The sequence below is a fragment of the Camelus dromedarius genome, chromosome 3 (genome assembly GCF_036321535.1).
Source record: "Camelus dromedarius isolate mCamDro1 chromosome 3, mCamDro1.pat, whole genome shotgun sequence".
Classification (NCBI taxonomy): domain Eukaryota; kingdom Metazoa; phylum Chordata; class Mammalia; order Artiodactyla; family Camelidae; genus Camelus; species Camelus dromedarius.
In genome coordinates this window covers 54,193,074-54,205,657 of record NC_087438.1, presented here as the reverse complement: position 1 = coordinate 54,205,657, position 12,584 = coordinate 54,193,074, and the positions used below count along the sequence as shown (strand labels likewise).

At 32.3% G+C, this 12,584-nt stretch overlaps 1 protein-coding gene and 1 long non-coding RNA gene across 9 annotated transcripts in view; one reads left to right on the top strand and one right to left on the bottom strand.

Moving 5' to 3' along the window:
- Window positions 1-12,584, bottom strand: part of LOC116151933 (uncharacterized) — a 241,062-nt gene that overhangs the window by 154,175 nt on the left and 74,303 nt on the right. The gene's annotated exons all lie outside the window — the stretch shown is intronic.
- The window catches only part of SSBP2 (single stranded DNA binding protein 2), a 248,251-nt gene that overhangs the window by 186,484 nt on the left and 49,183 nt on the right, over window positions 1-12,584 (top strand). For all 4 annotated transcript variants that reach the window (XM_010975060.3, XM_010975058.3, XM_010975061.3 and 1 more), the window contains one exon: window positions 3,996-4,055. In XM_010975060.3, coding sequence (XP_010973362.2) covers window positions 3,996-4,055 — 60 coding nt within the window. The remainder of the gene's footprint in view (window positions 1-3,995; window positions 4,056-12,584) is intronic.

Sequence of the window (12,584 nt, the reverse complement as noted above, 5' to 3'; positions counted from 1 at the left end):
TAGGAAAGCAGAAGTTTAAAATTTCATAAATAATTCTTGATATAATGGAAAATAATAATCTTTTAAAATTGAATGCTGTTCATTCTGAAGTAACTTATGATTCTAAATGGTATGATCTCTTCTCTAAAAGACTACTTGGAGGAAATGAGCTGGACGTTTGGTTTATATTTCTATTAGAGATTTTTTTCCTTTCATTTAGTCATCAAATATTTATTGATTTTCTGGCTTTGTATATATATATATTTTTTACTTTGGGTTATCCCATTCATTCTCAGTAGGTAACTGAAACATGTAGAAATGAGAATTTATGCCTATAAATGTATTGCCACATGTCTGAGTACTGACTGTGCTGTTCAGTTCATCTCAGATACTATAAAGAACATTTTAGTCCACGAATTTTGCCTAATTTGGAAAACTTTATAAAATGCATAGCCTTGATTTTTCAGTCATTCATAGCACTACATGTTCTCTCAAGTAGGGATGATGTAATATGACTTCTAAGGGAAGGCACCAGATTGAAATATTATTTTCTTTGGGTTTTCATTGGTACTTGCCATTTGGTGAAGAGAACATTCTATTTCTTTCAGATCAGTGGACTGTAGAAAATATTTTTCCAGAAAATTGTTTCTCATATTAATTACAAGACTGTGAACCTTGAAAATTCCTAAGCACAGGGCAGTGATCTTTATCTGCTTTGTTCACTATATGTCCAACCACCTAGAACAGTGCCTTTATCGGTGTTAAATATTTGTTGAATGAATGAATCTGTAGCACACCTTTTAATAGATACATGCCTTTTTTTTATTCTGTTGGCCTTTGATCTGAATAAAGAGCACTATTATTTATCTTTTTCTTCTACTAGGTTTTTCTTTTTCTCTGGAAAGCATGGGAATAAAAGTTTCTCCAGCTTCTTGAAAAAGATAGCTTGTGCCTTAGGAGGGCATACCTATACCCTACCCCAACCCCATCCCCACACACTTCAAATATTTATTGCTACTTACAGTATGCTAATCTTTGTAATTAAAGGTAATACTAGAAATAATTAACACAGAATTATGGGGTCTTTTAATTATTATTTCCCAAGAGACTTTTGAGATCATCTAATTCTCTCATTTTAAGGTTGAGAAAACTAAAGCCCTGAAAGGTTTTTAGTTTAGGGTCTTCTACTAATTAGTGGTGGTGCAAAAACTAGAACCCAGGCCCTTGACTCCCAGTCAGACGTTTTTCCTACACACATTATAAATAACTTTTTAAGCTCATTTTTCAAGGGGAAGCCTTTTCCATTTGAAATATTGATTCATCATCCGGACACCTTCAAGCAAATATTTTGATGCCCAAACTATTAAAAAAAAAAAAAAAGTTCTCCAAATATAAAGAGTAAACAGACTTTCATAGCTACGGGCTTTTTTGAAGATCCTGCTCTTCCCAGGTTGTCCGCACAGAGATTACTGCCAGGTCTGTCAGTAGACGTACTTTGTATTATTAATAGGTAATCTCTTAGATAAGCACTTTATCATAAAAGAATTTAAACTTGTTTCAATATCTTGAATTATATTTGAAAGCAAATTGACTTCTGAACACTGAAAAACAAATGTTAGTGGAATATTCTCAGTTGCTAATATGAAAACTCTTCTGGGTTCTTTTGCTGTGTCTGTACCTCAGTAAGTAGGAAGTTGAGGACGTACATGGTTAACTAGATAAATTTGGAATCAATCTGAATATTGAGAGTTTATGTTATAACAGCACTCATTTGATATTAAAGTGCTTTACCCATAATAATGTTTATATTTTAGGGAAAAGTAGGTTTTTATCTAAGCTAGATTTGGGTGGTTTTTTTTTTTTTTTTTTTGCTTTAATTTTCTAACTATAGATCCAAAATATAAGTGGTTTTCCCTTTTTTTTTTTTTTTTTTGGCCAAAAAAATATTTGAACTTCTTGGAGGAGGGCATACAAGAGGAAATAAAAGAGAGACTCTCTCTCTCTCCCAATCTTATTCTAGAGGGTCCTGCAGGTTCCCAGCCACCACATGCACAACCTTTCCCTCTCAGTAATCCCTTCCCTTGATGAGGCCTCATGGTTGGATAGGAGACAATCCCATTAAAATACATTCATTCACAATGCCATTGATTAGAGAAAAAATTTCTCTTTTCAAATAGTCCATTTATATTAATACTATAACATTATTTTTCATTCAGAGGAACATACAAATCTCAAATGCTCTATTTCAAATAAGGTACATTTCAGTGTTCACTGATATTTAGTAATGTTTTAATGTAACTTCTACCTTGTATTCCATTTTGAAGTGATCTTATTATAAACAGGGATTATTAGTAACCTATTTTTATTTCTCCATGTTTCAAAAAGTAAATTGATATCGTACTTTGACATGACATTTAATTATCAAATTTTTAAAATGAGTCCAGAATTTAAAAGACAGTTTCATAAATGAACTTAGGTGATTGGGAAAATAACAAAGGGGAGTTGTGAATATTGAGATAAGCTTCTAGTTGACAGTATAGTTAATTAATTAATCTAATTTAGAGTAGAGTTTCAGAAATGATCAAAGAGACAACTTTGATCAAATGTGTGAAAACTAAACATTTTTTAATGTTAAAACTGGAAAATCCACTTAGGTTTTATCAGCTAAAGGTGACAATTTTACCTGAATAACCTACTGTTTATGTCCATTTAAAGTAAGCTCCTAGAAATACATTAACAGATAAGAACACAGTGAGCAAAAAGCCACGTTACTTAATTCTAAAGTTCTTAATGGTTTGTAAGACCCTCCAAAAGATATTATAGAAAAGTCTATACTGCATCAATTTATTACGATTTTATTTTTCAGGTGCTTCTTTTAAAAGAAAATATGTGTAGCTATGAATTGCAGGCCTAATTTCTAAAATATTTCTAAAATTTCTAAAAATATTTGTAGAAAATGCATTATAAATGTGGAATTTAATTATGTAAAGTACTGTAGATTTGGCTTGCCCAAGCCTTTAGTAAGTTGATTCTTAATTTATATTAATTCATTCTTAATATTTTACTTAATATTTCAACCCTTTTGAATTGATAATTTGCTTATATTACATGTAATTATATATTATAATTAACCAAAACTATAAAAATGGAATGTTGAATAATTTTAGGAATATACTTTTAAAACATTCATGCCCAAATCTGAATGATCAGAAATACTCTCCTTCCACTCAACATTGGACAATCATTAAAATGATACCTTTAGGATATTTTTCAGACAGTTTTGGCACTAAGTCATCACATCTTAGCAGCCTCCGATTCATCCAACAAGATAAATTGACTTCAGTTTTAATATGTCCATTTTTTTCTGTTGTTAAAAGTACACACCTCATTGTCTGCTAGGCTCAAAATATGCAAAGAAATTTCAACTTTAAAATTTATAATCAGTTTTGAATTGTAGCAAACCCTTAATGAAGGAAAGTCAAAGCTCTTCTAACCACAAATGACCCATGGAAAAGAAATTTCTTTCCCTTAAACAGAACTATGAAAGAAAAGATGAAGAAATTTGGCAGCTTTAAAATTACTAAAGGAAAGCAATAACCAAATTGGATAATTCAATCAAAAATTTATATTCAGAATCTAAATTGTATAATGATGTAGCCAGTAATCCTCTTCATAAAGTCTTCCTGAGAGTCAATTGCCTGAATTTCTTAATCTTACTTTTGCCAGTGAGATAGCATTATCTTAATAATACACATTTTAAAAAATATTTTCTACAGTTAACTTTAGTCATCTTTGATATTTTTACATTTTCTTTGGAAAAATCTTCCAGGTATTCTACAGAATAAAAAATAGGATGGTAATTGTTCTTAAAAGCCTTTATTCTACTGACAGAACCACATAAGGAAGTAAATTGATTTATGTTTCATATAATTCTAAAATTCTTTAGTTTATTTTCAGATCTGTATTTTACATTGTATTTTGTTTGTTTGTTTGTTTCGTTTATTTTATTTCAATAGCCTTTTATGTCACCTCGGTACCCTGGAGGTCCAAGGCCCCCACTGAGGATACCCAACCAGGTAAGATTTGTGTGTGCTACTTCAGTTTGGTGCTTTTTTTTTTTTTTTTAAGAATCAATAAAGATGTTGAAAATGTCACAAATATTTCCTACCTATAAAAATGTTAAATTATCCTTCATCCCATTTAATGCTACTTCTAATGATATACAGTCTACTTCAAGAGTTGGCAAACTACAGCCCATAGTTTGGCTGAGTGTTTTTGCAAATAAAATTTTATTGGAACACTGCCATACTCATTCATGTATTGCCTGTGACTTCTTTTCCACTGCAATAGCAGGTTTGAGTGCTCATGATGGAGACCATATGTGGCCTGCAACCCTAAAACATTTACTATCTGGATCTTTGTAGAAAAGTTTGCTGACCCTTAGAGTCTACCATATACTTTGAACCTAATTTTTGAAATATGTTTAATTTTGGTACATGCGGATTATACTCTAAAGGATGACAATAAAATTTTCTATGAACATACTTCAGTTTATTTTTATATGATATACTTTCAGTAACAAGGCTGTAACATTCGTATCAGTTTTGCCCAATTATAGTGGCCTATCAGGCATATAATTAGCTGCTTCTAGAAGGGTTAGATCTATTAATAGTTAATGATAGATCATGCAACTATTTTTACCTACAAGAGCTCTGAGATTTCATAAACTTTTTCCTCAATAGTATATCGGTATCATAAATATTTATTTGCTAAAGAGAACAAAGCACAATTGTTACTTGCAAGTAGTTTATGGTTCAGTTTTAGGATACACCGTACAAGTGTGTGTATACATATATACAAGAGTGTATATGTATGTATTTATATATATACATATATATATGTATACAAAACACAAGAAGAAATTAAATGCTTAACCATATGGAATACTTATATGAAGATAATTGTTTTGTCACTTTCCTTAATTCTGATTTTTGTATACCTCATCATTTCCCCAGCTCCAAAGTAACCCTGTTATCACAGTAAATTCTTTTTCATTCTTTTTCTATTTCCACTTCCTTCCTGACCAAAAACAGAACAAGAAAGCTGTGCTTTCTTTACAGCACATTTGATAGCAATGGAGTTCTGCTTCTCCTAACTCTTGCTGAAATTACGCAGTGTCCCTGAAGTGTCCCAGTTCCTGGTCTTCTCTGCATCTAATGCACAGCAAGGAGGGCCAGCACTCACATTCACCCCCGAGGAGAACTTTAAGCCAGCAGCAGTGCAGGGAGCCCAAACATTAGCAGCTGGTGGAGTTACCTCCTTCAGACTGAATCTACCTTCAGTGCATAGGGCGAGGGGAACATGGCATGAAATAGGAAAGGGAAGTGTTTCAACATAAAGAAATAATATTTTCTCTGTGGGTGAACCTGTATATGGTGACAGTCAGATCTACTTATAGATGCCCGAGTTCTTTAAATTTCTTTTTTAAGGACAGAAAGTTGTATCTTTCGCTAGAATCTTCATGGTGTCTCAGATATCCTATCCATAGCTTTGTATATTTCATAGATGTAAGAGGTTTGTAAAAATCTGAATTGGGGAAATGTGAATTTCTTGTTCAAGTATGTTATGTTTCTTATACAAGTATATATATATATGTATATATTCCATATGAATAATGAAAATTGCATCCATCTGACATTGTTGAAATGCCTGCTATGTTTGTGATACTAAGCTATGTTCCATATCTAAAGAAACTGTTATAATGAAAAGATGTACTTTTAGGAAGAGGAGTAGGTTGGTGGTGAGGATGTGGAATTGTACATCTAGATTGTTTGAAATTTTTTTAAAGAACAAGTATATAATGCCCTTGGACTTTTAAAAGAGGCAACTAAAAAATTCAAAGGAATAAAGAGTTATGACATAGGTTCTTTTTTCTCAAGAATTTTAAACAGTCTTTACCTAATTATATTTTGAAACAATTGTACTCTTCTCTGAGTGGCCTTTTTTGCTCCCCTCCCCATATACAGTTAAATCTCATTAATCCAAATATCTATCTTTCAAATTTTGTAACACAATAGCTTCTCTAGAATTTATAATTACTAATGATTAGACTATAGTTTTTAAGTTCTTCTGAGATGGTTTTCATGGTTCTGGATTAAATCCACAATGACTTATGTATAGGACTGGGTATTTGGAACCTAGTATATCACTATGCCCAGAAAATGCAAGAAGGGATAATAGTACCTAAAATGATGAAAGGAAAGTAAAATTACAAAAATATGCAATATAGCAAAGAATAAATATCTATAAGAGAACATATGAAACACAGAAATCACACTGGAATTGGTTCAACTATCAGAATAGCTTGGTGGTGTTAAGCTACATGACCTGGAGGTGTTTATCCTTCTCACCGATAAAATGTTTAATCTGAAAAATTCACAACGTTCATCCAACACTATGCTAAGGAAACCAACACAGCCAGAAGCACAGAAACTGTCAATGAGTGACATCAAGAATAAACTAGTGTTTTATTGATCCTATAGAATCCTGAGAATTTATACTGTTTCTCATCATTCCTGAAATTCTGTAAACAGGTGTGTGAATTGAAGTAACATAGGTAATAATGCTATTGATCATTTTATATCCTAAAGCTGATTTTGACATTCTAAAAGCACACTACATCTGACCATTCTACTGAAACTCTCAAAAGATATTTGTTCAATAATAGACAGATGAGTGGTTCAATAAATTATAGTATATCCAAATGGTGGAATAGTATGCAGCTATTAAAAGGCATGTTGTAGAATTAAATTTGATATGGTAAAATGTTTATGATCTATTATCGAATATAAAAAAGGCACAAAACATATCACCTTTGCTGTTATCACTGTACAAACTGAGTTCCTCCACTCAGCTCCTGACCCAACACACACATATACACGTCAACGTAAGGGCCGTATCTATATTTCTGTTTGGTAGGCTTATGAGTAATTTCTTTTTTTATTTCTATATTTTTTAAGTTTGCATTCAACAGGAACTTCATTTGTGTTTAGATAAAGATTATTAATTATGTACATAAATTAAAGATATGTTATTCTTCTGGATATTCAATATATAAGATTATTCTTTCTTAATATTGAATCTATAGTTCATACTACACATGATAAAAGGATAATGAATGTTAAGGATAGGCAAATCTTAAAGAGACCTTTCTTCACTTTCCAGATAGGGAACAATCAGCAGGTATTTGAGCAGAAAAAAAAAATTGTTGGCACATTTAAAATTTACAGTATCCCCCCCATATAACCAAGGTACCTATATTTTAAACATACTACACTTACTCTTCCTTACATGTTCTGTTTTTCAGAATAAATGGTATTTAGCATGTCCTTTCCCAATAATTGTTTGCAAAATTGTTTGTTAGTGTTGTTCATGTGTGAATCTGACTTTTATTTAACTACATCAATATGAAAACAGAAGGACTTCAGCTGCATAAAGAGAAGTATGTTTTATACGGAGTAAATAATAGGGGTCTTATAGCCAAAATTGTAAAGGAGATGACTGTAGTAAGTGTCTAACTTTAAAAGTTAAATATGCCATACCTGCTTAATATAAACTAGTGATAATATGAAAGCATACAGTAGCCTATTGACCAGTTTAAAATATCCCTTTCTGTCACTGGGTGTTTTTCTGTTGTTGTTGTTATTGTGATAATTACACTGTTAAAGTATTTAAATTACTATTTGAAATACAATGAAATACAAGGAAAATGTGTTATTTCCTTATGACTTTGAGTTATGAGCATGTCCTGGGATATATGTCTTTTCTGGTTATTTTCTACCTTTGTAGGACAAAGGAAGTTAACAAATTCAAAATGTCTGGCAAAAAAGAAATTCATTCTCCTTCCCAAATGGAGAAAAGTTTACAAAGTGAATCCTATGCAGTCTTACTCAATTTAAGTTAGAGTTATAAGAGCTTTTTGATACAATATTTACTTCCTTCGCCAAAACATATCTCATTATCTTATAGCCATTTTGTCACAAATATTCCCTTTTTGGACATAAGCCAATACAAAAAAGATGCATTGCTATATATGTGATTGGAACCTTCATAGGGCTATTGAGAAAATCTCTCTCAGAAATATTCAATCATTCAACGAATACTTGAGGTCCACTATGTGCCAGACACCTTCCTCCATGTGGGGATACGTCGGTAAACTAGTGCAAATCCCTCTCTTGTGCAGCTGGGGCGTTCTAATGCAGCAGTGCCCAAAGGGACTTTCTAGGATGGGGGAGATGTGTGTCTGTAGTGTCGTTTGCAGTAGCTGTAATACTCTGAGCACCTTTGAGCACTTGAAATGTGGCTAGTGTGACAGAGGAATAGAATCTTTAACTTTATTAATTTTAGAATTTAAATAGCCAAATGTGACAAAGGTTACTATATTGGACACTGCAGCTACAGTGGTTGAGATACAGAAAAGAGAACAATAAGTAAATATATATGTCAAATGGTGACGTGCTGTGGAGACAAAAATCTCTCTACACTGAATGTCACATTTCTATATTTTAATACCTTTTATATTGATACTGCCTTTTTACAGGAAAAAAAATGACACGTGGTGTTGTTTGCAGAATATTAATGTGTCCAGCATTTTAGGTCCAAATGCCAGCAATGCCCAGAAATGTATGACTTTGAGCAAGTCACTTAACCTTTCTGGGCCTTGCTTTTCTTACAGGTAAAATGAGAGTGGACTCAGGTATTTCTAAAATCCCTTCTAGTTCTAAAATTTCTTGATTATATGATTCTACTTCACTTCATGTAACTTGAGGGGGCCCATTAAAATTTTTTGGGAGGTCAAAATTGTTAATTGAATTATATAATAAAGGCATTAATAAATTCACTGTTTTTATCATCACTGAGCATTTAGTATCGGTGACTGTATATATATATATATGTGTGTGTGTGTGTATATATATACACACACATACATACATACACTTATATATAAATAGTATTCAAGGAAATATATATCAGAATCTTAAGTTCCTAAGTTCAACATACACTGTTGAAATCATATGATGAATTCTTTGTAAACTGAATAATTTTTAATGCAGTAAGAAATTCCTTCATTTAATTATTAAATTAAAAACATTTAATAAAATTTCATATTATTTCATTTATTTTAAATCCTAGGATTTAAGGCTTATCTTTAGGACTTTTGGAACATGTTCATCTAATTTGAAGCTCTGGCTCTGCTACTTACCAATAGTATAACCATGAACAAATTAACAGACTTACTTCTGTATTAAATCCCAGTTTTCTCATCATCAGAAAGGATTTATAATAATAACTTCATGAGATTATTGTCTAAGCATTGAATAAAATAATAAATATAAAGAGCTTAGCAAAATTCCTGGCACAGATGTACTGTCTCATAAGTGTATATTATTATGTTTGTTATTAAGCATCTTCATCATAAGTGTTACTTTCTCTCTCAGAGTGAAGGTCTTTTACACAACAAAGAATGTGTGCCAAAAATTGTGACTAGTTAATAAACAAGTCTGAATGGAATATATGTAACATGTGGGCAAACATGAGAATTATATCAACCCACAAGATGTATACATTTATTTTTCCTGATATTAAAAGTTTAAGTAATCTAGCAGTCATATCTTTTGATGCACAAAACCATCATCTGGTCATCCTGAGATGTATTAAAAAAGGTTTTAAAAGTTAAAGATTTAACTTACCGAAAGACAAACACTGGTGACTAAAGGGGTAAGTTTAGGTAAAGACACTCATTTTGAAAGACAACTTGATGTTGATTAGTATTTTTATAGGATGATGCTATATTTTTAAGTGATGAATAGAACAGAAAGCCTCGTCTGATTGTTCTGATATTCCAAGATAAACAAGAGAAAGTAGAATTTTGAAGAAAAAGATATCTAGTGATAAAACATGGTGTCACCAATGAGACTTAGAAATTCAGAGAGTATAAAACTCAAACCACTCAGAGACTTAACAAAGCAAGAACTTCAAACTCACAGTTGAAAATAATGTTGATTAGTTATATATTTTCAGTCTTCCTCTTAATTCACTTCTTTATAATTTTTGAAGTGTTGACCACGTCTTTCTTCCTGAAACTCCCCTCATGCATTCTGAAATGTTGGTCTTGGTTCCCTTGCTAATTTCATACCTATTCAGTTTGTTTCCTTTCCTACCTCTTCTTGCTATTTTAAGAAAATTTTATCTTTGATCTTTTTTCTTCTCACTTTTTGAAATCTGTTGCATTCTTATGACTTTATCACTGATGATTCCTATCCTGTATAAAGTTGTCCAATGTAAACTATTTCTTTTATTCCATCAATAAATATTTGTTTCTGAGCCAATAGGCAGAGATAGTTTCTGCACTCTCTGAGCACAGTCTTTTGGGGATACAGAGAAGAAATAAGCCATGGTCATATTTAAGTTCTATAAAAGTGAGCTATAAGATCCTATAAAAACACATAAAAACCCTTACTTCCCCTGAATGCTTTTGAATGCTAAAACATTTGGGGATGCAGGGAAGGGTCATACAGAAGAAGCAGAAAGGAAAAAATGGCCATTGTGGTTATATTGAAAAAATAAATACATTGAGCAAATAAGTAAGAGGTATTAAAGATAATGATGAACAACCATATGGCAATAAATTGGACAACTTAGAAGAAATGGAGAAGCTTCTAGAAACATATAGTCCACCAAAACTTAATCTAGAAGAAATAGATCATTTGAACAGACCAATCACTAAAAGTAAAATAGAATCAGCAATAAAAAATAAACCCTTCCTGCAAACAAAAGTCTAGGACCAGATCGCTTCACTGGGGAATTCTATCAAAAATACAAAGAGCTCATTTCAGTCCTTCTCAAACTCTTTCCAAAAGATTGAAGAGAATACTTCCAAACTCATTCTATGAAGCCACCATCACCCTGCTACCAAACCCAGACAAAGACACTACCAAAAAAGGAAACTACAGGCCAATATCATTGAGGAACATAGATGCAAAAATCCTCAACAAAGTATTAGCAAACAGAATCCAACAACACATAAAAAAGATTATACACCATGATCAAGTTTGATTCATCCCAGGAACAGAAGGATGGTTCAACATACACAAATCAATCACTGTGATACACCACATCAACAAGAGAAAGGACAAAAATCACATGATCATCTCAATAGGTGCAGACAAAGCATTTGATAAAATTCAACACCCATTTGTGATAAAAACTCTAACCAAAGTGGGTATAGAGGGAATATATCTCAACAAAATAAAAGCTATTTATGACAGACCTACAGCCAGCATGATACTTGATGGTTAAAAGCTGAAAGCCTTCCTGCTAAAATCCAGAAGAAGGTAAGGCTGCCCACTCTCACCACTTCTACTCAATATAGTATTGGAAGTCCTAGCCACAGCAGTCAGCCTGGAAAAAGAAATAAAAGGAATCCAAACTGGAAGAGAAGAGGTAAAATTGCCACTATATGCAGATGACATGGTGCGATATATAGAAGACCCCAAAGGCTCCACACAAAAACTACTGGAGCTGATAAAAGAATTTGGCAAGGTAGCAGGATACAAGATTAACATACAGAAATCAGTGGCATTGCTTTACACTAACAATGAAATACCAGAAAAGGAAAGTAAAGGAACAATCCCTTTTAAAATTGTATCCAAAAAAATAAAGTACTTAGGAATAAATCTGACCAAGGAAGTGAAAAGACTTATTATACACAGAGAACTACAAAACATTGACTAAGGAAGTTAAAGATGACTTAAACAAATGGAAAGATATTCCATGTTCTCAGATTGGAAGAATTAATATTGCTAAAATGGCCAAACTGTCCAAAGCAATCTGCAGATTTAATGTGATCCCTATCAAATTACCCTGAACATTTTTCACAGAACTAGAATAAATAATCCTAAAATTTATATGGAATCACAGAAGACCCAGACTTGCCAAAGCAATACTGAAGAAAAACAATGAAGCTGGAGGAATAATCCTCCTAGACTTCAGACAATACTACAGAGCTACGGTAATCAAAACAGCATGGTATTGGTACAAAAACAGACATACGGATCAGTGGAACAGAATAGAGAACCCAGAAATATATCCACATACTTTTGGTCAATTAATCTTTGACAAAGGAGGCAAGAACATTCAATGGAATAAAGACAGTCTCTTCAGCAAATGGTGCTGGGAAAACTGGACAGCAGCATGTAAATCAATGAAGTTAGAATATTCCCTCACACCATACAGAAAAACAAACTCAAAATGGCTTAAAGACTCAAACATAAGACAAGGCACTATAAACCTCTTAGAAGAAAACATAGGCAAAACATTATCTGACATAAATTTTAGCAATGTTCTCCTAGTGCAGTCTACCCAGGCAATAGAAATAAAAGCAAAAATAAATAAATGGGACCTAATCAAACTTACAAGCTTTTGTACAGCAAAGGAAGCTGTAAGCAAAACAAAACGATCACCTACAGAATGGGAGAAAATATTTGCAAAAGATGAGACTGACAAGGGCTTAATCTCCAGAATATATAAACAGCTCATACAACTTA